Source organism: Epinephelus moara, chromosome 16 (assembly GCF_006386435.1).
Source record: "Epinephelus moara isolate mb chromosome 16, YSFRI_EMoa_1.0, whole genome shotgun sequence".
NCBI classification, from domain to species: domain Eukaryota; kingdom Metazoa; phylum Chordata; class Actinopteri; order Perciformes; family Serranidae; genus Epinephelus; species Epinephelus moara.
Window position 1 is genome coordinate 24,067,616 of NC_065521.1, and position 26,462 is coordinate 24,094,077.

The window sequence follows — 26,462 nt, forward strand, 5'->3', positions numbered from 1 at the left end:
CACCTTTATACCAATCTCCCTTCAAAGAATGACTACTGAGACACTGCATCTATGAATAATTCCTAGGAGAGAGCCGGGTTGGTGACAAGGGAGGGAAGAGGGAAAATGAGAGACAGGAGAGAGGGAGCACGGATAAAAAGATGTATGAGGAAGAGGGGGAGTGAATGTGGGAGAAAATGCGAAGCTTGTGGTGGAAACAAAAGGAAGAACTGGGATAGTAGAGGACGGCACATCTGAAACACACACACTGAGGTGTGTGTTCTCAGAAGACCGGATCAAACAGAATAACTCACACGTCAAAGCGCAGGTTCTGCTTCTCCTCAAAGAAGTAGTCCAGGATGTACTTCCTGACAAAGTCTGGGTTTAGCGTGTTGTCGATCACCTCTGTTCTCCCAAACTAGATCAGAACCAGGAGAGAAGGGGGTAAAAAAGACGAGAAGAGGAGGAAGTGAGCTCAGAGCTTTGAGAGCTGCAAATCATGCAGTCACTCAGAAACTGCACCTACTGCTCTATTACCTCACCCCACCCCCACCATCCTTCCCCTGCAACCGTGTGAATTCACGGCTTCGGATAAGCTCAGATTTGATAAACAGAAGTCAGTGATCACACAGTGTCAGCTCTTCTTCTCCACCTCTTCACATTGTGCTGGGGATGAGCAAGCCTGAGGAAAACACTTCATGGAGTCCAATTACACTCATTTAATTAATAGCACATTCACACCATTGTCACTCTCACAGCCCCTTCAAAACAAGGGGCAGAGGACAAGGGGATGATGCGACAAAGGCAGAGAAAAATAGTGATTTTCGCATTTTGTCTTTTCACAAAGAAACTGTCACAAATGATGGGAAGATGGCAAATTATCTCCTGTTCCCTGTAGTTAAAGGGACGGTTCAACCCTAAATCAGAAAACATGTTTTTCCTCTTAGGTGTAGTGCTGTTTGTCAGTCTAGATTGTTTAGGTGTGAGTTGCTGAGTGTTGAAGATGTCAGCTTTAGAGATGCCTGCCTTCTTTTGAATATAATGGAACTAGATGGCACTCAGCTTGTGGTGCTCAAAGCACCAAACTCAACAGTAATGTCTCTTTTCAGAAATCATGACCCAGTTAGTCAAAATAACCCACAGACCTTGTTGTGAGCAGTTTAATGTAGGAACTATTTTCTTTCTACCGAAGTACACCTGACAACCGTATCACAGCACAGAAGGAAGCGTGGCTCTGCTGCTAGCTCATCTGGCACTAAGCTAGCCAACATTACAGCTCTGCTGAGGAGGACACCATAAATATTAACATCATGCTGTCACGAGCACGATCCTCTCGACAATGAGGAAATGCACGCTTCCTTCTGCGCAGTGATGCAGATGGTTGGTGTAGTTTGGTATAAAGAAAATAGTTCCTATATGAAACTGCTCACAACAAGGTTTGTGGATTATCTTGAGTAACTGGGTCATGATTTCTGGAAAGTGGCACAGCTGTTGAGTTTCTAAAATGTTTTTTGTGGGTGCTTTGAGCACCACAAGCCGAGTGCCATCCACTTCCATTATATTAGAGAGAAGGCAGACATCTCTACAGCTGATATCTCAAACACTCAACAACTCTGAACAAAACAATCTAAGCAGATAAATAGCACTACAGGTAACAGGGGAAATATGTATTTTTGATTTTGGGGTGAACTGTCCCTTTAAGAAGAAACCAGGAACCTGCCAGTACAGACAGACAAAAGAGATTAGTCAGTGTTACAAAGCCAAGACCTTCTGATGAGGTGATGTGCCGATAAACAAATCAACAGACACAGAAAGTGCTGCACCCCCCGCACACAAGCACACGCACATTAATTGTATCCAAGATGAATAATTCAAAGTCAGAGAACTGATGTTGAGCTGAATAAATAAAAGCTTCCCAGTAGAAAGTGTAACCATAAAGCGACACAGTGAATTACTAATAGCAGTGTTAGGGCTTAATGACGAGATGAAACAGCAGGATTACAGGCTCACACCTTTGTGATTACATCCAGTGGAGGTATAACTCAGTGTGGGACTTAACAGGGAAGGAACACAGGGTAACGTTCCAGCAGCAGAACAACTCTTAACGGATGGACGCCTATGCTAATGCAAAGACAGTCAAACAGGATTGTGTGTAATGTAAGACAGATTGAGAGAGTGAGTTTGCTGAAGTGTAACCTGCCATCAAACATAAAAGTGTGTCTAAGCCCATAAAAGTTTAACTACTGTGTGGCAGCACCTCTCCTCTCGCTCTCCCTCTTCATCCCTGTCAGAAAGTATGAGCGCTCCCTTCCAGCAGATGCAAAGAAGGTGAAATCTCCACCGAGCGAACAGCAGCCTATTTCAGTGATCGGAGCTGAGTGTGGCAGCAGGGGGGCAATAGCATATTCAATTTGGTCGCAGGCCAAACTCAACAGAGGAAGAAGAATCAGCACCAGAGCAAAGAACAGCTACTCGAGGAAATAACAGATCTCCCACTCCATATATTATTCCTACCTTGGCAAGTACACAGTCGGCCTGTAAAGCCACAGTTGCAGAGCACTACAATTAACTGTCAGCGCCCTCCAAATAAAAAGAATCCTACCACAGGGATATCTGGGCACTGGCAGCATGCACTTCTTCTCTTTCCAATAACCCTAACTAGGATAAATTGTCAGCTGCAATGTCAGAAAATACATCTTGGTGAAAAGATTAATGTCTCTGGGTTTTACCAGAAGTGGAAAGGGCAGGCTTTGCTTGAATTTTGGGAGGTTATATTGTGTCAGCTGCTCGGTTAAGTGAAAGCAGTAGCGAGAGGAAAACCTGTCATGCACTAGGAGTAATTACAGACGAGGGAGTTGAAGATTAAGATTTTAAAGTCATGTAGTAACAGAACGATGGGCTGCAGCTACAGTTTTATATATTCGACTCCAGATGCTGGCAGAAATACAGGTCTCAAGAGGAGGTGATGAAGCAATCATCCCGGAATCAAAACAATATTTATCCATGAGTATTTGTTTTTATATCCTTTTTTTTTTTTTTTTGATGGATGCGTGTGAATAACTCGCAGCCGATGGGGGAGTTTGTCCTACAGAAGAGTAATTGGATTACAGACGGTTGGTGGCACAGTGAAAGGTGCTCCGACCAACCATGTCTACTCTGGGGAGAACAAAAACGCATTAAATGACAGAGGGGCAAAAGAGGCGCTTAGCTTTATCAATACTGCACAGCTTGACTGTGCTGCTCACAAAGCCAGCTGTCGTCTGCACTAAAAACACGAGCCTGTATCTCTTTCAGGGAGAGACACTCAGGCTGCATCCACAGTTTGTAAGCTCGAAGCGGGGCGGTGTAGCCAGAGGTGACAGGTGTAGGAGGCTCTTCCCGCCTGAACACTGCACTTGATGCTTGTCTACATTTGCATGTTAATCAGTAAAACTGCTCTCTGGCTTTACTGAAAGAATATCACTGTGTTGCAGGGAACAAAATAAGCACCATCCTCGAGCCAAATGCAGGTAAAATATGCAGGTGGCTGGTAAATTTGCTTCACTCACCGGCCAGAAAACCCGATGGTAATTTTTTAAAGATACAGTTGGTAACTTTTATGAAAATAACTTTGTGTCATGTTTGCTGAAACTGTCATGTACATTATTACGTATTACGTATTACTACGTATTTCATGAAGTACATGAAATAGACAGCATGTTAAAAAACCCATGTCCCTCCTCACCTCCTACTGCTTCGAATGGCATTTGCTAGAATCAGATCGCAGCTCGGTCAGCAACAACCAGTCAGAGTTGAGAAGTCTTTATTGCAACCGAGAAGTCCCTAACACAGCTGTCAATCATATCAATAACCCAGCAGCTCAGTGGATATGATGGGTGTCCTACATACAAAGACATTGTCCTTGCTGTGGCGGCCACAGGCTCAATTCCAGCCTGCGGCCCTTTGCTGCATGTCATCCCGTCTCTCTCCCCCTTTCACATTCAATTTCTCCTGTCAAATAAAGGCAAAAGCCAAAAAAATAATCTTAAAAAAACTGATGTCGATCACTGCTCATGAACTGGGGCGAAACTGTCAAACTAGGCAGTGCTGATCATACTGTATATAAATCAAGATTCGGCTACTGCATTGCCTATTTTTCGCCTCAAATGTTTTCAGTAACATATTCCAGCTTGTGCTTTGCTGTAAAATGAGAAAGTTGGTCCTGCTGGTGGGCGGTGCTTGGTAAAACTGTTTCACTGTATCCAACATGGCGTCCGGGTCACAAACTTCCTGATTTTACAGCAAACAGTCTATTAAAATAAGATTCAGAAAACATTTGAGGCAAGAAATACACAATGCAGTACCAGAATCTTGATTGATATTTGATCAGTTGGGCCTAGTTTGACCACAGTTCATGTGCAGTGATTGACAGCTGTGTTGGAGACTCCTCAGCTCTGATTGGTTGTTTACATTCACATGCGGAAAGGCCATTAGAAATGCTACAAGGCAATAGAGTAGAAAGAGTATGATTTTTCTTACACATTATCCGCCTCGTGTGAATATAGTGACAGTTTCAGCAAATATGAACAAAGTTTAAGTGGCTGTTCAAATATAAAACATTAACTAGCAATTTAGCTGAAGGTCAAAAAAGTTATTTCACACCCTGCTGTCTTGCTAGCATCACCAAGGTTTGATTTACTGTGAGCTAAAGCCAGCTGACCACTCTGGAAAGGCATGTGAGCAAAAATTACAATCAGCCAAAAAGTTCAAGTGTTATTTGCTCTGATTAAAGTAAAGCAATGAAACACTCAGCTCACTCAATTAATCGATCAAACATCCACCAATCCATCATTCAGTCAATCACTCATGTTAATTGTCCCTGCTGGGGAATTTATTATGCCGTCAGGTGATCAGAAATGACAATCACGGACACATTACACACACAAGACGTGATAACACAGACAAGTAACCACCATACAGACACACAGATGACCCCAAAATACATAATAAAGGTTAAGTGGACAGCAATTCTCAAGAGGAGAGAAAAAGTTTAAAAGTCAGCAACTGTCTTGTGAACCCAGTCATGATATTAGTTTAACTGTTATACAGTTTCTGTTCTGTGTATGTGTGTGTGAGGATGTGAAGCTGAGTTGTTTGAGTTTTAAACCTTCAGGACAAATTTTAAAAGCAATGATATTTTGATTGGTCCTCTCTTCGTCAGCAACCACAGCTCCCAGCCAAGAAGTAGTTTGGCACATTACCCCTGAAAAAACATGACTTGTCATTTCTACGCTTCAGTTGTTGTACATTTGAAACAGACAAAATATAACATGTTGCTAAGTGCAGTATTTCTCACAAAACTAGATTTTATATGCATCAAGGGTGGTGGAGAGTTGGAAAAATGATAGACACAGATGGGTCTGGTGTCAATGGGTGTGTTCGTAAATCCAATCTGACCCGCTACACTAAAACAAGAGCACTGTTCTTCGCAGAAATAGAGTGCTATTTCTACATGAATTAACGAATGGTTAAGTCAAGCATATTCATTGTGCTTGGGGCCCTGCTGCTCCGAGAGTATGGCGATGAATATCCGAATGGTGTGTATGTACACTGATCAGCCACAGTACTAAAACAACTGACAGGTGAAGTGAATAACACTGATCACCTTGTTAGACTGCAATATCCTGCTGGGAAACTCTGGGTCCTGGCATTCATATTAATGCCACTTGACACCCACCCAAACATGATTACAGACCAAGTATGCTCACTTATGGCTATAGCATCACCCTGGCATCCAAATTTCCAAGATCTCAATGGGTTGGAGCATCTGCGGGACATGCCGATACACAGAGCCAAGTCTGATTTATGGTGGAGCTTCCTTGGATCTGACATTATTCTGAGCCATGGAGGCATGGACACAGGACCTCTGGGGCTGTCCTGTGGTGTTTGACACCAGGGCTTTGGCGGGTTGTGAGATGGGTTACCAGCACGCCCCCAGCTGTTCAATCGGATTAGGATCTGGGGAATTTGGAGGCCAGGTTGACGCCTTGAGCTCTCTGTCACATTCCTCTGAGCATTTTCTGAGCAGTTTTTGCGGTGTGGCATGGCACATTGTCTCTCTGGGGGGATCATTGCCACTGGGGAGTGCCATGACACATGAATGCCAGGACCCAAGGTTTTCCAGCAGAATATTGCATTGTAGCAAGATAATCAATGTTATTCACTTTACCTGTCAGTAATTTTAATGTTATGGCTGATTGTCGCTCCAAAATAGGAACAATCCACTTTGTGCCAGAGTATGTTCTGGCGCTCAGAGTGACTATTTATGAACGTACCCAATGTGTTTGTGAGAAAGGGAGAGCAAGAGGTGGGTGCCCAGCTCCAAAAATAGGAAATAAACATATACATGCCAGGCAATGTTGATATTGTGGTGGGCCATCACAAATAAATTAATGTGTGGGAAACCCTGGAGTGAGCTTTAGAGGTGCTGGTGGGCAGATATTTTTAGCTGTGAACAGAGCTAGGCTCAGTGTTTCAGCCCTGCTTGCAGTCATTTTGCTAAGTTCAGACACATAATCTCCTGGCTGTAACCTCATATTCATCTTACAGAAATAAGAGTGGTATCAATTTTCTTTGTTTTAGGGTTAGGTTTTGAAAAAAGCTTTCTGTGAAAGCTATGGTTCCGGTTAAGTTTAGGCAATACATCATGTGAGTGACAGTCCCTACATGTATAGTAGTCAAACATTAGTGTGTTATTGCTCCATGTAAAGGTGAGATTTAGTGTCTCTCATCTATGTTGAAATTCAAGTTATAACTGCTGCTGTACCCGTTTTAAATTTTCCTCACTTTTCAGAAACCCACCACCGCCCAAACACAGATTCTGGCTGAAACCTTTATATCTTGGAGCGGAGCCTTTCCCACTCTTTAATCTGTTGTGTCACACCACTGTGCACCACCATGACACCAAGGTCTCTGTGGAGTCAATAAACAAACCAGTCCTATTCAGTCAAAAAGGATCGGAGCGTGAAAGCAGAGGCAAAATATTTTGAGCTCTCGAAGTATCTGTCTTCTTGTACCGCAGCATGTATACACCGTATTGATTTTGTTGTATATTCTGACTCTACTGGCTTTTGTAAAAAGTGATTCATGTTCACAAAAAATGGTTGGCTGCCTTAGACCAAAAGAATATCAGAGTGTTAAAAAAAAAAAAGTATTCCCATTTGAGATGTTATTTAAATTGCCATTCCTCTGCGTGTCAATCTACTGACATTACAGAGACAAATAATCCCAAAGGGATCCTCTGTAGTGCCACACTCTCTGCCCTCCTCTGCTTGATTTGCCTCTCTGGTCTAATTAAGGCCCAGTGGCCAACAGTCAGGGGAGTCTGTGACGCAGAGGCAAATCTTTATCGATAAAAGTAGCCGCCACCTTAATCAGCCAATCAGTCACAGCTAACACACTGCTGACCAGTGCACACATATTCGCAGGGTCAATCAATGGCAAATGATTGGCACTCACAGCATTTACCTTGAGGGAGAGGAGGGGAGGAAGGGGAGGAGGGGGTTGTAAACAGAGGGAGGGCTGTCATGGAGAGGAGACAGGCTGATTGAGTTGTGTTGACAGAGGGACGGCTGTGATCTCTTACCTCTCTCCACTGCTTGGACTCGACGCCCTGCGTGTACAACACCACCACTGAGAAGAGAGGAGGTGGAGGCGAAGGGAGAAAGAGAGAGCAGAGAAATAAATTGTCACTGTACAATCTCAATCAAGCATCCTGCTTCATTAAATGGTGTTTGTTTTGTGCTTTCTTTGCTGACATTCATCATTAATTATCCTGCCACACCCTGACAGCATAATGAAGTGCCAAGCTTGATGATGCTGCGCCGCATCAAAGTCTGGGTATGAAGTCCACAAGCATGGAGCAAAGCTCTAAAGCTGAAAGCTCCCAGAGCACGATTTAAGCCATGCAATCAAAACGCAATTTCTTAATGGTAGGATTCTCATGATTCATATTCGATTTTGCTACTTCAAATGAAGCTCAGGTTGCCGCACATGACGTGACCTGTCATATATCCCAGGGTTCATCTTCAGGCGAATACAAAACAGGGCAAGTGTGATATTTTCCCCGTAGCTTATTTACACAAAGGGCTTGAACCTCCCCCCTATTATTATAAATGTCTCCTCCGTTCTCTATCCTTCAGGGAGTATCAAAGAAAATGCCTTTATGGCGGTTCCCCATGTGTCTCACCAAAAGATACCCATTTGTATTCAAAGGCTGGCGTTTATACCCTGCATGCATTAAGGTACTTTCTGTAGCTCTCGGTGAGGAAAGGTTGTCACATTACTGTGCAAATGATATGCAGTTATTGAAGGAACACTTTGAAATAGCAGAGTAAACTGAATCAAAGTTAAGCTCAGCAAAAGTAAAAAGTAGAGCTTCGCGAAAGGAGAGGAGGTGTCAATGAACCATATTGTGAGCAAGGAGAAGTTAAGCTGCAATTAGCATCGTGAAGAGCTGAGAACTTACATGGGTCGGATTTGGAGAAAGTGTCTCGGTCCAGGAGATTCCTGTAAGAGAAGGAAACAGTTACACAGTGAAATTGGGGTTCGGCACATGTTTGTGTCAGTCTAAATGATTTCAGTTAATTTTAGGACTGCTGTGTAAGTGTTGGGAAGTTCCTTCTTATTTTGTGCACGTACTGTATGTAGCTGCTTCCTCTCTTAATTAAAAAATCCTATATGCAAAAGCTACAAGATAATTGAATGGTAATTCACAGCCACACTTAACTTCACATAAACCATACTGTCCTTGAGTTTTCATTTCCAAGTAAGCAGTACAATGAGCACATTAAAGCTCAGGGAGAGGACACAGAGGCACAGGTACAAGTGACATATGGGCGCTATATATGAAAACGGTTTGGCACTACAAAGCATTCAGAGTGTGTGTGTACTTTGGCCAAGGCTGCACAATCCTCTGCATTAATTCTAATAAGAGAAACTTTAACCATTGAAGAAGGGCTGTATCGAAGAGTTTGAAGCTTTGAAGCTTGACATTCAAATGCAGCTATTTTTTTGGATTGTCAAAACCAAGCATTTCAGCACAGATGCAGATAAAGACCAGACACCACTAATATCATTAATATTAACTGCGATGGGCTAACTGTGATGATTTAAATTTGTGTATGATGACATTTTGATTTTGTTTGTTTATGATTACACTGTCAGCTACATTGTTTACATAAGGTTGTTAAATTGTGCTATCCATGTTGTACTTATATCAGTGATTTATATTTATAATAGTAATACTGATCCTGTAATTGATGTCCCAAAATTCAGCACTTCATGCCTGCATGTAGTTCTGTGATGATGGGAAGGTCAGCCCAGGACCACTGTTGTTTTTATCCCAAGTCAACAACCTTCAGTGCCCCTCCTCCACTTTGAGGTAGGCTGGGTAGGCTTTTTGTATTTTATTGCTTTGTATCCATCTTCCTGCTAAAACAAATTGCCCTTTGAGGACAAATAGAAGTTGAAAGTTGAAGTTATACATTATACAGTTATTTTGAAGAATTAGATTCCAGTGGTGGCTACGTAGGATTGTTTCTGACTTGTGTGATTGAAACATACCCAATAACTCTGATGTCAATATTTCCAAAATCGACAGCATGTTTTTATCTAATGAAATATCCTGCTCCAATCTGTATTCGATGGCGTTTAGCCTTTTAAAAACAACATTTTCACAGTCAGCAGAAAACTATTTGCTCTCTTTCTGCCGGAGGCATACACCTGTATTAAAGGGGTGGTCTAGCAGCAAGTTGACTTAATTTTTAAAAAACTGATAAAATTTTGTGGTTGCTGCTTGTCAAATGTCTTGTATGATAGTAATCTCAGTGGATATATCTGCTTTCTGGACTGTTGGTCAGAAAAAACACATTATTTGAATTATCCACCTGATGTTGATATCCACCTAAAGTAAGAATCAGAAATAACACAAGTAAAAGTGTTAAGAGAGTGAAATGTTGCATTATGAATTTCAACACTTGATAAAATCTGTCACCTTGATTTCAACTTGCGATACCAATATTAGCCTAAATGAATCAGTTTAAAGACAGAAGACATTTTGACTAAAAGTTGTCCGCACAAATGCAAGGCAATACTTCTGCCACAGTATTCCAGCAGCAGAGCTTGTTCATTATAATCAACTGGAGCTGCTACACTGACCATGGAAGTTGCATGTGCCCTCACGGGCATCACGCTGCTCATCTCTATTTTCACACAACTGGTCTATTTTTTTCTCTTTGACAGCTTTGCGGCCCTCCAACAGGAAGAAACAATATAAAACTGTGTAAAAAGAGAGTACAATCCACTTAAAATCATAAAAAGTTGGTTAAAAATTATAAGGATGAATACCTCATTGATTGTACCAGAGGCAATGCAACACAGCAGAGTGACCTTGTGGGTGTTTTTACATTTCACATTAAAATAAATCAGTCAAATCAATGCGTTTTGTTGTTAAAACCATCCAGTTAATTAATTTAGTACCAGTTAATATAGCCTATATATGTCCAAGCCCTGCATTACAACTGCATTACCACTTGGAGGAACTCAATATGCACACAGTGAAGCTGGCGCAACCACACGCTACAAAGAGGGAGTAGCACGTAAAAAACACCCCGCTCCACCTGCCTACGTGACGCATCGAATCTGTGCCCCATGAATTTCAGCTGTAAGATTAAATCTAAAACCATTGCCAAATGTAACACTGCTGTAGAGCGAAGGCGTGGATCCTAGCTGTTCGTGCCCAGGTGACTCTGGCCTCGGGGCAGACAGCAGCGAGCCACAGTACTGAGCGCATATGAGGATTTATTTCAACATTCACAGCATGTAGCTATCAATACAATGAACAGGCCCATCAGTATTCATCCGCTACAGGTTAGATTCAAAGTCGGATCCAGTCCTCATACAGCAGTATGGGTATGTAAGTATGTAATTCACACTCAGTCCCATCAGTCTGCCTCAGTTTGAACCACAATCAAAGAAAACAGGGTACAAATGTATATCAGGATGCCTACAGCAGCATTTCCCACACCTTAAATGCTCTAAACCCTAAAATAAAGGACAGCCTTGCTTGCCGTGGAGGAGCTATCCAGTTCCCTGACACTGATCATCATCCAGCACCTTTTCAAGCAGCCAGACACTCTGATTGGCTCGTTGACTCCTTCAAGTGCTGCAATCAGCATTAATATTATTTCTTCAACCTTTATTTTTAGCCTCTTCCAGACTGGATTTGTGTGTTTTCTGGGAGCTAGAGGGAAGTTTCCCCAACAACTCAAGTCATTAACTTTAGTATTTCCTTCTGTCACCGTACAAGACCTAATAAAGCAGATATTACCTTTAAAGCATGCGATGGTGCCATAAATAAGTCCCGCCATCAATCACTTAATGCAACATTTTAGATGAGAGACATTTTCCAGATGGTTTCAATTATCTCATTAGCATATCGGTATAATGCAAAGGCCTATAAATATGTCTTGTTTCCGCTTCCTGGTTGTGAGCAATGTCAATAAATAACTTGCGTGCAGTTCAGAGCCATCCTCATCCCTTTAGGGTACAGCCGGATTTCAATGAATATAGATGAGATTTCAGGACTGAATCCAAGGAACGGGGCATCATTCATGTACACGTAATGCCGCATTCCTGGACACAAAATCTTCTGTCACAGTGATACGTGGGGGGATAATAGATGCAGCTTCGTCGGGTATTAGCCTTGAGCTGACCTGACTACAGTTGGAACATTGTCAGTGTAATTATCATTGGAGATAACAAAGCCATCCGTGACTAACTGCTTCTTTGTATCCCACCTGTAACCGTCTGGCATTCATTTACCTCCGACAATTAGCTTGTCCATCACCGCATCCCATCTCTCAGTGCAGTAGAGAATGTGCCACATGGAAAAAGGGAAAGCGGGAAAACAACACATCCGTATTCACATTTACACAATGTAGAAAACAAGCCTTCATTTGAGTTGCTGAATGCCACTTTGCTCTTGCAGAACATTTCTATTCTGAAAAGAAATGATTAGTATACAGATTTATACACCAATGCAAATTAATCCACCATGTTACGGTGCACATGGCCAGAGAATACAACGGTGCCGCAGGATGGGTATTAACATCTCAGATAATCCGTCTGCTCTCACTGAAGTAACGCTGCCTATTTCAAAAGTTAACTCCTTCTCGCTACAAATCTCAGTGGGATAAGAGAAGATCATTATCCCGGAAAGCTGATGTAGAACAAGTTTGTTGATGAAGATAAAGTTCATTGAAAGTAGGACAAAAGTAATTAGATCCAGCTACTTTTCATCCACACCATATTTCATCTGTCTTTCATACTGCAGCACTTTTCGTGATGGCTTTGACCATCTCATTTGAGACACGTGAATCAAGATGGCAAACATGACTTTTCCTATTCCTCTTGATCTCACCACCGTCATTAAAACTCGTGTTATAATCAAGTGTAATAATCTCCTGTAGTCACTGGAGCATTTATTATTTAATCACATGTGAAGTAGTCTGAAGTGCATTATTAGATGTAGAACAAACAAAACAACGAGAAATGAAATTCAATTTCACTTGAGAAAAAAAAATAATTTTAATTTCTTGCTTTCTGTGTCTGTCTAATCATTCCTGACAAAGTAATGTGTTCACATTCGTCAGTGAACTGCAGTTACTGGCTGTGCACACTGTAATTAATAAGTAAGGCAGTACCAGGAAAATGTTCACACAGTGAATTTGTGTCATCCAAGAGATGCATGCACTCCAATCTGCAAACTCTCACTGGGTGTTCAAATGTGTCAAAAATGAATTTAGTTTGGCTAAAATATGGAGAAATATTTCCACTACAGGCCAAAAGTAAATGAAATTTGACCTCTAAAACACGGCTTGCTGCTAAACTCTAATTTAAAAGAATATATTAAGAACACACGCTCCCTCTTGGTCAGATCCCTGGAGATATTTTAGCAGCTCCTTGGTCCATGTGGCTGATTATTAAACTAAGAAATGTGAGAATTAATTCCTGCACCCACAGTGCCTTATTGTCAGCAGTCCCCTAATTCTCCTCTACTTTCTTAGAGTTGTCGAAATCATAATTGGCACCTCTGAGAAATCGCATCTAATTCAGTGGAAAGTGTTTTTAAATAGTCTGGAATCTGGCTGGCCAATTCCGGTATGAGCTGCTGCCTCATTGCTTTTTAAAAGACATGACAAATGCGAGCTTGAAAGTCAAGTTTCTGACCGGGTTAGAGGAAGGAAAGTCTCTATATTACATTAGAGACAATGGGGGATGGCTGGAAGGAGAAAGTGAAGGATGGTTTGCATTTTCAACTCTACTCTTCTGCAGCTTCACTTTCCCTGCTGCCCTATGACCCTTTCTTTTTTGATTGAGGACAGAGATTTTCTTTCCACTCACACACCAGGGGGTTAGGAGGTCTACTTTTTGCCTAATATGCCCTTAAGCAGCTTCTCGGGGATCAAAGGGTCAGAGATCCAAACAGAGGAAGTCTATGCTGCTGCAGAGGTCAGCTGACCCTTTACAAACTGGAGGAATTATTTTATTCAGACTTAAATACTCAGTTTCATTAAGGGTGTTTTTGTAATTCACAAAATGAAATATCTCCAATATATTCTGCAAGATTATCAGTTAAAATCCAAATCGATTAAAATCCAAAATGCTGCCACATTGGTGCAGTTTTAGTTTTCTCTGCCATGTCTCTGTTTCGAGAAAAGCAGCACAACATGCAACATGCACATCTTTCCTCTCCCACCTCTGCTGAAATTTCATCTCCTTCACGTTTCCAGTGTTGTGTCGAAGTCTGTTTTTGTGTCAGATATTTTTTTCCTGCCGTTAGAATGTGTAGCACCTCAGCTGTGCAGTAAATTGCGCACAGCCTGTCAGACATTAGCGGCTCTGTTAGTTTGTTGTCAAATTGCTTATTACTAATGCAGTACAAGCTGGATTAAGCACTGATGCCCTCCACACAGGTTGCTAATGACTACTTTTGATTTTGCAGTAAATGTGTCATAATGACAAATGCCAGTTCAGCCAGTTTGTATAAAATCAAAACAGTTTAAGCCCGTACATCAGACCGCACCGACAAAACCAGAAACTGGCCCAACTCCATTAAAGAGCACTAACTCTGAAATTAAAACAAACAAATAAAACAAGTGATACAATCTCATGCGCTCCTGCATTTCATTACTGGTAATGATCTCTGCCTGCATTGCATAACAGAATCCTCCTAATAGTGACAGATGATGATCCACAGTAATGTTGCTTTTGTCTGGATCTCAAAACCTCCCCTCCATTTCATTCACCGTGCAATCTGGTCCCTTTATTAGTGACAGACCCATCTGCTGACCTTCACTGTGATGGCACCAGGTGTCTTCTCCTCCTCCATCTGTTTAATTATTCAGTTTCTGTTCAACCTGGGATCTCTGCAGGTCGACAATACCTGCAGCAGAGCACTCCCTGGGCGGCCGTCCCGCGGGCAGTGACAGAATCTCAGTCATAAAACTGCTAGTTTAATAAATGAGAATGCACGTACGCTGTGACTTCCTGTTTCCGAGTGGCTTTTGGTGTGTGACTAATGTCCGACCAGGGAATAATATCACTGCTAATTGCATAGTGTGACAGCTCGGGGTTTGTGCAGAGAAAGGTCTTCTTTTTTTGAGAGTAGCTGAGGGAGATGCACACACTGATACTATATGGCTGTTATAACCCTGGCAGAGCACTTTCCTTTTAGTGAATTCATGCCAATTTCCCTTCATCTCTCTGTTCCATCTGAAAAACCCCAAGCAGCAAATATCTTTGCAGGCACACACTTACCATATACTTCACAGAGTGGTGACGTAAAGCACGTTAAATCGTACACTAGGAACCAAATCAGGCACAGTAAAGCATTTCTGAGCTCATACATATTTTGGCTTTGAAAGACAGTAACTGATCATTAAATCAAGACGGAGAAAGGAAGCTCCGCGTGGATTCAGTCAAGGAGTGGTGAGAGCAGGGTCAATGTGTCCATGATAATAAAGCATACAAAGAATGTCTCTGAGGATAACACTAATTGATGTTAGTGAGGGATGAGAGAACTGCGAGCACTGTGCCATAATGGGGTGGAAATGCAGCTGTCTAACTGGTGGTGGACTGGTGTAGAGCCTTGATGGTTGAGAGCAGCACACAGCAGATAAGGTGGCGGTAAACCGTTATGAGCACGAACCGACGAACACCAACTAGCACTGTAAGTATTCAGAGGTATGACCTCACACACATATTCACTCAAACACACAAAGTAATTCACCTGAGATGTAAAACACCGGGCTGGAAATAAATGTCCTGCAGTTAGCCTGGTAATTAGACTGAATTGCCGTTTCATTTGACGTCACGACACGGAGGCTGCAGTTGTTCGTCGATGCACAAATGAGTTTTTGCATTGGTCAAAGAGTCAAAGTCAACTTACAACAACTTGTACAGAATGGTACAGTGTATGTTTGCTTGGACGCAGCCTGGGGAAACTAAAATAAGGAAAAACTAAAAAAATTCCAGCTTAATTGGGAGAAACAGCAGCCACTGAGCACAACACAAGACCTATTTAAATCTGAACAAATTAAAGAGGTGGGTGGTGATTCAGAGGTCTGGAGCCAGGCTACAACAGAAAATTCCTGCTATAAGGCTTATATGGAGAGATGAACCAACCAACGAAGAGATAACGTTTGAACCAGAATCTGGTGACAGTCAGTGGGTTGTTACTGTCTCTAGATATTTTCGGACCGGAGGAAATTTTTCATAATTCTAACAACCACCCTTTTAGTTGTGTCTGCACCAGAAGAACTAGGAAAGATTGTAGTTCTTACAGCGCCGTTTCAAGGGACTTTTTAGCCCCTGTTTTAGAGTAGGTTATCTCCCAGCACAAGAGGAACCATGAGCGACATACATGTATGTTGATTGGTCTAGACATAAGAATACTGTGACTGGTTGGACAAAGCCAGCACTGGCAACTACCATCTTTAATAAGCCCTTAGCTTGTAACAGAAAAAACTGACGAAAACACTGACAAATGGAGAGACAGAGGGGTCCAATTTATACTGAGCATGTATGCAGTGTAGGGTATACAATGTGATTTTGACTTGTCAAAGCTAAAGTGACATTGCTATACCACCCACCAGTCAGATTACAGTACGTCATTTCAACGTTCCTATTGGCGGTGTGAAGGCAAACATAAAAGAGCCCTTGAAGGTATGTAACTCCAGTTCCAGGGCAGCTCCTCTCAGAGAGTCCCCACAACTGTTTAGGCTCTGTTGCCATAAACCCATTCCAACTAATTAAAATGCATAAGTTTAGAGTTTAACTAACAAAATACAAGAATTAAGGGTTCTGTTGCTCACATACTGTACACAGACTGTCATGTGCTGCTGAGACAATGCATGAAACTGGCAGTTCTCATGCGTGAATGGCAAAAATTGGATTGGACTGAAGGGAGACGAGAAAAAGGAAGAAGGGGGCTGCAAGGCGACTTGGTTGGCAGTGTTTGTCTCTGCTTCCCCAGCAGTGGGAGAGATGTGCGTAACATGCAGTAGAGAGGGGTGGTCATCATCTGTGCGCTGCATCACTGTGGACCACCTTGCGCCCTTTAAGACACATCGAGGGGTGCAGCCTGGTCTGCTGAACGTGTCACGAATGAGACGCAGAGCCAATGACAGGCTCTTCAAATGACAAATGGAAGAGAAGAAGGAGAAGTGGTGCGAGAAAACATGACAGCTCCTAGCTTGTAATAAATGTTTTAATATTGAAAAAATATATATATTTTATCACAGTGAGAATATGAGTATTTAATTGGGCTCAGGCCTAAAACTGCTGTTGTGGTTCGGGCTTGAGTCGTGGTTAGACAGAAACTATGCATGTTCATGTAGGGTCGGGCCTGATTTTTTTAACCAAATCATCGCTCTAGTGTTAAACTCTTACTAAAATGTAAAATCTTACTCCAATATATATCTGTCATCATTTTCCCTCACTTTAATCTTTAACCATCCAAGAAGCGACTTTATTCATTTGAGAGAAATCAGGGTTTCTAGTATCCGCCAGCAGTTACATGAACATGGCGGATGGGGAGGATTCTGTGACCGACTTTTGTACACCAGAAGCTGCAGTGTAGGGAGATCTTGTGTCGTCAGAAATACTATTTTCAGGGTTATTTTAATCCCAATAAAGCTCAGTAAATGTGAAAAATCTTAAATGGTCATACAATGTTTTAGGTCTAACCTTTTATAGAGTTATTCCACCCTAAAATTAAATTAATAAAGTTCAGAAGTAACGTTACTCTGCCAGACATGACAGACTGCTGTCAGAAAATGAAAAATAACTACATGACACAATCAACTGATAATTATACTGTATTCAATGAGATTTGTTTTTAATTATTTTTTTTTTTTTTAATATAACGTTTAAATAGCATTAGAAATGCCTGCTGTCCAGGATACCGTGAGTTGAAACCGGCATGTCGGTGAGTGTTCACTGTAGTCTGACCACCGTGTGTCTTGGTTGTTTTTTCATAATGTCTCTCGAATGACTGGTCCAAAAAAGTTAGTCAAACTTGTTTTGGCTCATAATATCGTCCCCCAGAGACGAGGCAAGCAAGCAAGCTAGTGTGTGCATGTAGTAAGGCCCCATGTCCGCCAAAGAATTTTTTCTTTGGGACACCAGGCGCTCCTCAGAAAATGCCAAGCTGGGAACATTTGAGAGTGCATTGGAGGTGCAGTGTTTTTAAGCTGAGACACTTTGGTTGCGTCTGGTTGTTATGCTATGGAATATCCGCGGAAGTAAACATGCTGGAACAAGGTAAATCATTTGGTTTGGATGAGGGGAACACTGAAGCGTGCAGGGAGAGAGGATGGACCCGCCAGTCTACGTGGGTTTATTAACAGATTTCACTGCCATTGTTGTTGTTGTTCAGCACTTGCAAATGTTAGATGTGTCGGTTGGTCTTTGTGGTATTCGTCTCCCCTCCACTGTGATTGAATGGCTGAAGTGACAGTAAACAATGTTGAACATCTTTCAGTTCTGTGCACCCAGAAAAAAAATGCCCTACTGGCAGTGCTCAGCAAAGAACAAAATGCCCAGCGCCTCCTCATGCCGCTGGCGTTTGCAGCACAGCATAAATACACAGTGCTCCCATTGCAAAGCAATTAAAAATAAATTGCTGGCCTCAGAAAAAAAAAATCTTCAGTGGACAGTGTTCCTAAAGCAGCAAAGTGAATTTATCACAGCAAGTGTCCGAAATCCAGTGAGTTCACGTAAAAATGCAGAGCGTTGCATTGTGGGATTGTTAGCAAAATGTAGAGTACATGTTGGGATAAACTACTTTTTCATTTCATTAAGGAATGTTTAGGGACACTACATTACAGTGCATACAACTACACACAGAGTTCAGGCTCTCAATAAAAAAATGGCGGAGGGTCAATATAGTGCATTATAGGAAGTGACTTTGGACACAGCTTGTCTGCCTGTATGGGGTAGATTTTCACAGTGCCTCCCCATTGATCTCCTGTGTTTGATCAATTAAGGCTTTCAGCCAAAACATGTTGGTCTCAGCTATGTAACATTTAAAGCCTTTTATTATACTGAGGACTCAGAGTGCCTTGTATTTGTGTCCTCTTGTTTGCAATGTCATGGCCCGTTACTCCAAAGAGCATCTTTGTTCACTGAGTGGGATTAAGACAAAAAAATATTTTACTTTGTATTATCCAAAGATGCACTCAAGCATCCTTCTTTTTCCAGTCTGTCTCCACTGAGTTATATTCATGACTGTATTAATGAATCTTTACTGAAAACTCAAGATTCAGAATTGTGATGTAGGGTGTTTTTGTTGTTGTTGTTGTTTTTTACTAAATTTCTTTGTTTTAGACCTCTTGTTCCCAGCATGACCTTAAAATGCAGAAAACACAATCTCACTAATTTTGAAAACAAAAACCTACTAACAGCTGTTCTCCACGACTTAAGCCACTTAAACAGCAAACATATCATGTACTTGATTTCCCATGTCAAAAAAACAACCTTGCACGTTCAATTTTAAAAGCATCAACACAACAAACAAGAAACAAACTTAAAGAGACAGTTCACCCCAAAATAAAAATACATATTTTCCCCTTGTCTGTTTTGCTACTTATCAGTCTAGATTGTTTTGGTGGGAGTTGCCGAGTGTTGGAGATATCGGCTGTAGAGATGCCTTCTCTCCAAAATAAATGAAATAGATGGCACTCGGCTTGAGGTCCTCAAAGCGCCAAAAAAACATTTGAAAAACTCAACAGCAACATCTCCTTCCAGAAATCATGACCCAGTTACTCAAGATAATCCACAGACCTTGTTGTGAGCAGTTTCATGTAGGAACTAATTTTCTTCTACCGAACTACACCTGCCAAGAGTATCATCATGCAGAACGTGTGCATCAACTCATGGAGGAGAGGCTCGTGCTCATGGCAGCGTGAGATGTAAATATTAATGGCATCCTCTTCGACTGAGCTGTAATGTTAACTAGCTCAGTTAAACTCTTGAAATCCTTTTTCTTTCAGAGGGTGGACTGTTGATGACCAGCGTGGTTATACGGTTGGCAGGTGTAGTTTGGTAGAAAGAAAATAGTTCCTACATGAATCTTGTCACAATGTCTGTGGATTATTTTGAGTAACCAGGTCATGAATTCCGGAAAGAGACATTGCTGTTGAGTTTTTCAAATGTATTCTTGGTGCTTTGAGAAGCTGAGTGCCATCTAGTTCCTTTTTTTTTTTTTTTTTTAGATATTTGTTGGGCATTTTTTGCCTTTAATGGACAGGACAGTTAAGTGTGAAGGGGGGAGAGAGAGAGGGGATGACATGCAGCAAAGGGCCACAGCCTGGACTCGAACCTGGGCCGCTGCGGCAACAGCCTTGTACATGGGGCGCCTGCTCTACCACTAAGCCACCAATGCCCCGAGTGCCATCTAGTTCCATTATATTGGAGAGAAGGCAGACATCTCTACAGCCAATATCTTCAACAATCTGCAACTCACACCAAAACAATCTAGATTGAAAAACAGCACAAGGAAGAATATGAATTTGGGATTTTGGGATGAACTGTCCCTTTAACACAAACTTGAAATTAGACTAATCTACAGCCTCCACAGAAGCCTATAATTATTTCTCAGTTTTGCAGCTTGTGGTTAAGTTTATCTTGTACTGCTCACACATTTTCACTGATAATCCATTTCCCTACAGTGAAAATTTAATTGTATTTGCACTTATCAAATGTTTCAGCCACATATTCTGGCAAAAGCACACACACACACACACACTCTCACCCACACAGACAGAAATGTCCCTCTGGGCCACTGTGTAACATACCCACTTTAATGTATCCAACAGAAAAATTACTATCTCAGATAAGTCTGCAGAAATGACAAAAACCTGACAATGAGTAGCTTCTTTAGGCCTGTAGCTAATACTGTCAGCGACACACAGACCTTCAACATATGCAACATAATGTGGTGAAATCTTCACAGAGCAACTTGTCACACTTTGTAGAAATCTGCCACCAGCTCGCACATTTCCCAGACAAGCTGTGATGTTAGGTCAAATATCCCTCGACACAGAAATCCACTAACATACTCCGCTGACCCTTAAGGTTCTCTGAAAATAGTGACAAACGCAGCTTGAGACATCTGAGCCAAGAGGGACGGCTTTGATTTCTTACTGCTGCACCACCCTCTTGACTTCTCCTGTCACTCCAATCAACACTTTTAGATGACATAGGTAACATGCAGAGTGCTGGCATGGCACCACAACTGTGTATCCGTGGGATCCCCCTCTGCTGTCATATATCCCAAATGAGAATATATTAATAACACTGACACCACCACAAGCCAAGTGTCTGGGATCCAAACTCATTTTCACTGTGTGTCAGGGGTTCATGCATAATCATCCGCTTCATCGACCTGTGAGACTCGCCTGCTGCAATCTTTAACATCCCCAAATTGGAATAAAAAAAAAATTCTGCCTCCCCTTGGCACCCTCGTGTCTCTCAGCCTCGATCCCCAAAACAGATGCGACACATCAGTCAGACACGCACACACACAAGCCATCCTGCGAGATAAAAGCTGCGAGCTCGCCCCAGGTCAGTCTTAACCCAGAACATGGTATGAAAAGAGCGGCACAGTAAAAACACTGCAAATTGAAATTTCTCTCTTACTCAAAGAGATGTTTTATTAATATTTTATGCTCCTGCACAATGCAAACTAGTTCAATTCAAACTTGCTTTCTGCCAGAGAAAAACAAAAAGAGGCTTCAACCAGAAAAACAGGTCACAGGGTTTGATTGAATGGGTAACGAAGACTAAATGAGATCAACAGCTATAACAGCTATTAACGCAACAAGAGCAGCAGCAGCAGAGTTACAGGCCATAACAACGCATTCAAATAAACAAAAGGTTTTCACACAGCTTGAATCCCAATTGCTCAGCTCAGGCAATTGTTTTTGACAGATCGAGCGGCGACGCCGACACACATCCTAATCGTCCTGATGATTTCATTAGGCTTCCCCCCTCTGCAGCAATGATTGCCTCAGGAAGAGTTCAGATCAAGAAGCATGCCACATGTTTTAAGACTGACCCCTGGGAGCAGCAATCAGTGGCCTTGTGCGCCAGGAATCCTCTCCTACGAGCATTTGTCATGGGATGCTGGCAGTGGTGTGACCTCTTGTGTGTTTCACCAGGTAATGAATCCCTCGGGAGCGGATGGCCTGGTTGAGTTAGATCCCCCCAGCGATGGAGTGCATTGATTGGATGCAGTGCTACTCTAACCAATCTATCGCAGCAAATGAATGGTTACAGCCAGATCCAGAGAACAGGAGGAGATGGACAAGGTGCATTGTCTTTGTCCTGATGAAATGGGCAGCGGGGGCTGATAAAGTTCGATGTTCAAGCTGTCAGATGGGAGGCTCAACACAGTGGAAGGGAGGGTGGCTTTGTCAGCTGATTTCACTTTTAACAGCATACCTGTGGGGCGTGTTTTGACACGCTGCAAAGGACCAATACATTTTTATAATATGGCCCCGTTGATGTGTTTTCAAATGGGAGGGAAATAAAAATCAAGCTACGTCCTTGAGCTTGGTGGTTTCGCTGGATTACAGTACGTATCATGTACTCACAATGACACATTGTCGAAATCTGAGTTTTTCATCAAATCATTCTGGGGGTTTTTTCCTTAAATCTCTCTGGATGGTAAGAATCTAACAAATGAGATGCCAAAAACTAATCTTTCAGGAGCAAGAAATTCTTTTTCCCTCGCTCCGTTCTGATAAGGGTTGTAAACCTTTGTGAAAGTTGTCAAGCTTATCAACTCTGTTCCCTCGTCCTGGTCACAGAGGCATATACAGTAAACAGTGCATTTACAAATCATTACTGACATCCTGTCCATGGATCCGTCCTGTGATGAAACACAGCAAAAAAAAATCTATTCATTAAATGAAGATCCATGTGTCAAGCCTGTAGGGGCTTTGTGATTTTCGTCTGTGTGCACATTTTTTCCGACATTCATTACCACAAGAGTGCTTCACTGTGGAACCGCAGAGCTGTAGCCCCAGTTTCCCTTAAGTCATTGTACATGGGAACTCTGAGACGGTCTGGTTAGCTGAGATATAGAAAGGGCAAATTTTACAATCCAGCAGGATTCACATTTACTACTTCGCTCATAATTAAAGCATGATGTAGCAAACCGCACAGACAACTTGTGAAATATTCATCAGAGCTGCTTCAATATTTACTAATGAACACACTCATTACTGGCACGTAAGAGGTGGGATCGACCCCGTAAAACCACCAGGGGACCACTGGCCCTAACCCACTGAACTGTATTGGCTGGCATGCATTTGGTAAAGCAGATGTAGGAATAGAGGCCACTTGAGTCTGAAGAGCTATCTTATCACTGAGTTGGAGTATAGCCCTCGCAGCTAAGAAGCAGATGCTCTGGGCTCGGCTCACTGGCTGACCTGTGAGCAAAACCAATCAGAGGCAGAGAGACCATGGACTGGGAACAATGTGCTATCACAGCGATATGCACTTGTTTTGATAAGGGGTTGTCTGCTTCAGTCCCTCCAGTTTGTCAGGGGGCTTGCTGTAATATTGGCAGAGGGTTATGAGAATGCCTGTAGGGCTGCACGCCGCAATTCAATTCCATGTGCGCTGCAATCTCAGAGCTTTCAGGCTTACTAAATCAATTACACAGAGTTGTGGAGCCTCTGCCTCTCACCCACATAACACCCATTGTTTCTGTTTGCTTCTATTGGGCGGACCAAATACACACTTGCTAATAAGTGGGAGGACTGGCTTCATGCATGGCTGTTTATTTCATATCTGTTCAACTTTTGAGCTGCCCATTGTTTCATCTTTGAAGCAGTCCACAGAGGTCAGACATGAGCTACTGTAGCAAGTCACAGAGTACAACAGGCAGGACCTGAAGTGTTCTTTGCATCTAAAGCAGATGCTTGTTTCAAGGCCCAATGAAAGCAGGAATGAATTTTTTTTCTTCTCTATCAAACTGTGTCCTGGAGCAAGTCTTTGTTTGGAGAGACATTAATGACAGACAAGGGAGCTGCAGATCGACAGAGCCCGGGGGCATAAACACAGATCTTGGCTTAAAGTATGAAGGTCTGAGGGAAGAAATAATATAAGTGCGTACCAAGAGGGAGACAACGAGAGTCCAGCTGCTACTCACAACACAAGCTCTACAGTGGATAAACACACACATAGGCCTTTAACGATAACTACTTTTATTGAACGATATATTGTCCCAGATGTAACTGCAATAAATGATATTATTGGCATTTCAAGACCATTTTATACCACTATGTACGCCATTTCAAAAAGCAATTAACTTTTAATTCAACCTGAAACAACAGCAAAACATGCTTACGCATAGTTTTTTCTGTTCATTAAACTTAGGCGCTGAATTCAAGTCTTATAATGGTCGGGAAAACCCTGCTGTTTATTCTGGCATGATGTTGGCTAAAATGTTGGTGACATTCTTATGCAAACAAACACAAATGTAATCACAACAGCATATACTGTATGATATATGGACATGAACTCAATCATTTTTGCTGACCTTGATAAGTCGATAACGCAATTACTGTTACAGTCCTACACAGACAACCTAAGCTCCATTTGGAAACCTTACACACACACTCACCACACACACACATAAGTTAAATTTTGGTTACCAGTTTGCCACACTAGCCCTAAGTAGGGTTTGATGCTGCTCATCTTTACCAGCCCCCCTCTCCCCATAGCTGCACCCTCCTCTCCACCTGTCAACGCTATAAAGGTTAACAGATTCCTTCTGAAATGTGACTAATTAATTCATACCCCAAATGGGTTATAAGGTCATCTATGGCAAAAGGCAATGTTCGCTTTGTTGAACAACTTCAGGATTTCAAAATGGATGACACAGCAGCAGTATTCAGCAACAGAGACAATCAATCAGTTTCTCCTCCAGATAACTGAGTGAATGCAGATTTCAGGAAGAAGTCAGATGAGAGAAAGAGAGGGGGAGAGAAAACAATGACAGCAGAGCATTTGGTAGATAAATCTCTCGCCTATGGCTTAACATACATTAATATTTGAAATCTCTATGGGATCCTTTCAAACAGCATGGGAGCACATCATTTACATGCATATAATACTGATGCAGCCAGGAGCTACAAAGAGCTAAACACTGTGGATTATGGCAAAATGACGCACAGCCCAGGAGGCCGTGGAAACACAAATTAAAAACAACTTCCATGAGAGACGTTAATTAAAACTGTACCAACTGTACATCTCGACCTACATGAAGCCACTACATGTTGCAGCAGTACTGTTCACAGTGACTCTACCTGCAACCAGCGCTGCCCCGCCCTATCCAGCCGAGGTGGTATTTTTGGAGGAGCGACCAGGGATTCAGTTGAAGCGTAAATGGAAAACAGGGGCTAAAATATTAAGTTCTAATTCTTGTTTTCACGTTTCTGTGACAAACTGGTGTCGTTCCTGCAGCATGTATAGCGGGTTACACAGCATCACACACGACAAGTTGCCTCAGGGGAAACCTCTCAGGCACGCCAACAAACTCTACGACGGTCGATATCTCTTGTGGCACGCGACTTGGCGCGCGCAAAACACAAACACACAGCGGTGTAAACCCAAGAGACACCCTGGTGGGGATGGGGATGAACTAAATAGACATCAAAACCCACATCTTTGCGATAAATAGGACAAATAAACAAATGCGTAAAAGTTAAGGGCACGTTGTTTCTACTTCGCTGTGATTGCTACAATAGGTGGACATTACTGCAGTGCTTAAAATGTGCTGTGATTTTTTTTTTTTAAATTCTGACAAAAAGTATCTAAAATGCTTAAATATTCAAACGACGTCTTGTATGTCTCTAAGTCTTTACAGCAAAGCAGTGATTTCTGCGAGGATTTCACCTACATGGCGTTGCCATTTCACCTTTATAAAGTTTTTTATTCTTCAAAATATTTAACATTCTTTTCCATGAGTAAATGACACATCACAGCCTGCACTAATATATAATAAATGGCACATCGCTTATTTTATATCGCTGTCCTCTCATAAGAAAACGCGCCCAAGACGCACGGAGCTCCCCAAACCCTGACGCAGACACGGCAGCATCAGCACCGGAGCGGACTCACCTGCAGGACACGGTGATCTCTACTTTGGTGGCGGGGATGCTCCCACTGATAGGGTCGAAGTCACGGACAGTCGCCGTGGCCTCCACTTTGTCCATAACGTCTCCCTCCATGTGTGCAGGAGACCCAGGCCAGCTCCCCGAGCCGCGTGAGTCCCTCTGAACCTGGAGAGCCGACGGTGGAGAGCCGACGGTGGAGAGCCGGAGCGCAGTGTGCAAGCGAGCGAGCGGGAGCAGATAGGGTCCAGACAAAGCTCCTAAGTGCTGTCCATTGGACGGGCAACAGCATGGAAAGTTTAATGGGGAGGCTGCAGCAGCGAGGCGATTGATTTGACTAAAGTGGAATCACATGCCAGGACGCATCAGCGCCAACTCCGCTGTTTACCAGGCAAAGAATGAGCTCTTCTGCCCGAGCTGCGTTTGAAAAGTAAAAGCTGTGAACTCCACCCCTCCTGTCTGCATTCTCCTACATGCGGGGCTGCGACTGACAACTCGTTGCAGATTCAAGCAAGCGCTCTGTGGATGGACGGATCGTTATTTCACTCCAAATTGGTTTCAAGAGCCTTAAACAGAAAATACATTAGCACCGAGGGGCGTGGATGCAGCCGTGGATTGCATTTTATCTCTTATTAAAGTAGAACAGATGGATATAGGTGGGGTATTTTTAACAAACTGAACCGGAATAGTGTCATATCTTTTTTGCTGTGTTGGTTTATGAGAGGGAATAGGGGGTGGTGGGGCTATAGGAGT

General features: G+C 42.4%; 1 protein-coding gene across 2 annotated transcripts in view; it reads right to left on the reverse strand.

Annotated features, from left to right (window-relative positions):
• cpne5a (copine Va) overlaps nucleotides 1-26,221 on the reverse strand; it is a 114,567-nt gene extending 88,346 nt beyond the window's left edge. Inside the window, exons 1-4 of one of the 2 annotated variants that reach the window (XM_050065693.1) lie at nucleotides 25,717-26,221; nucleotides 8,486-8,526; nucleotides 7,604-7,650; nucleotides 294-397 (exon numbers count right to left, since the gene is read on the reverse strand). In XM_050065693.1, coding sequence (XP_049921650.1) covers nucleotides 294-397; nucleotides 7,604-7,650; nucleotides 8,486-8,526; nucleotides 25,717-25,826 — 302 coding nt within the window. In that variant the 5' untranslated portion in view covers nucleotides 25,827-26,221. The remainder of the gene's footprint in view (nucleotides 1-293; nucleotides 398-7,603; nucleotides 7,651-8,485; nucleotides 8,527-25,716) is intronic. The other variant, XM_050065692.1, reaches the window with a different exon arrangement.
• Nucleotides 26,222-26,462: the final 241 nt, after the last annotated feature.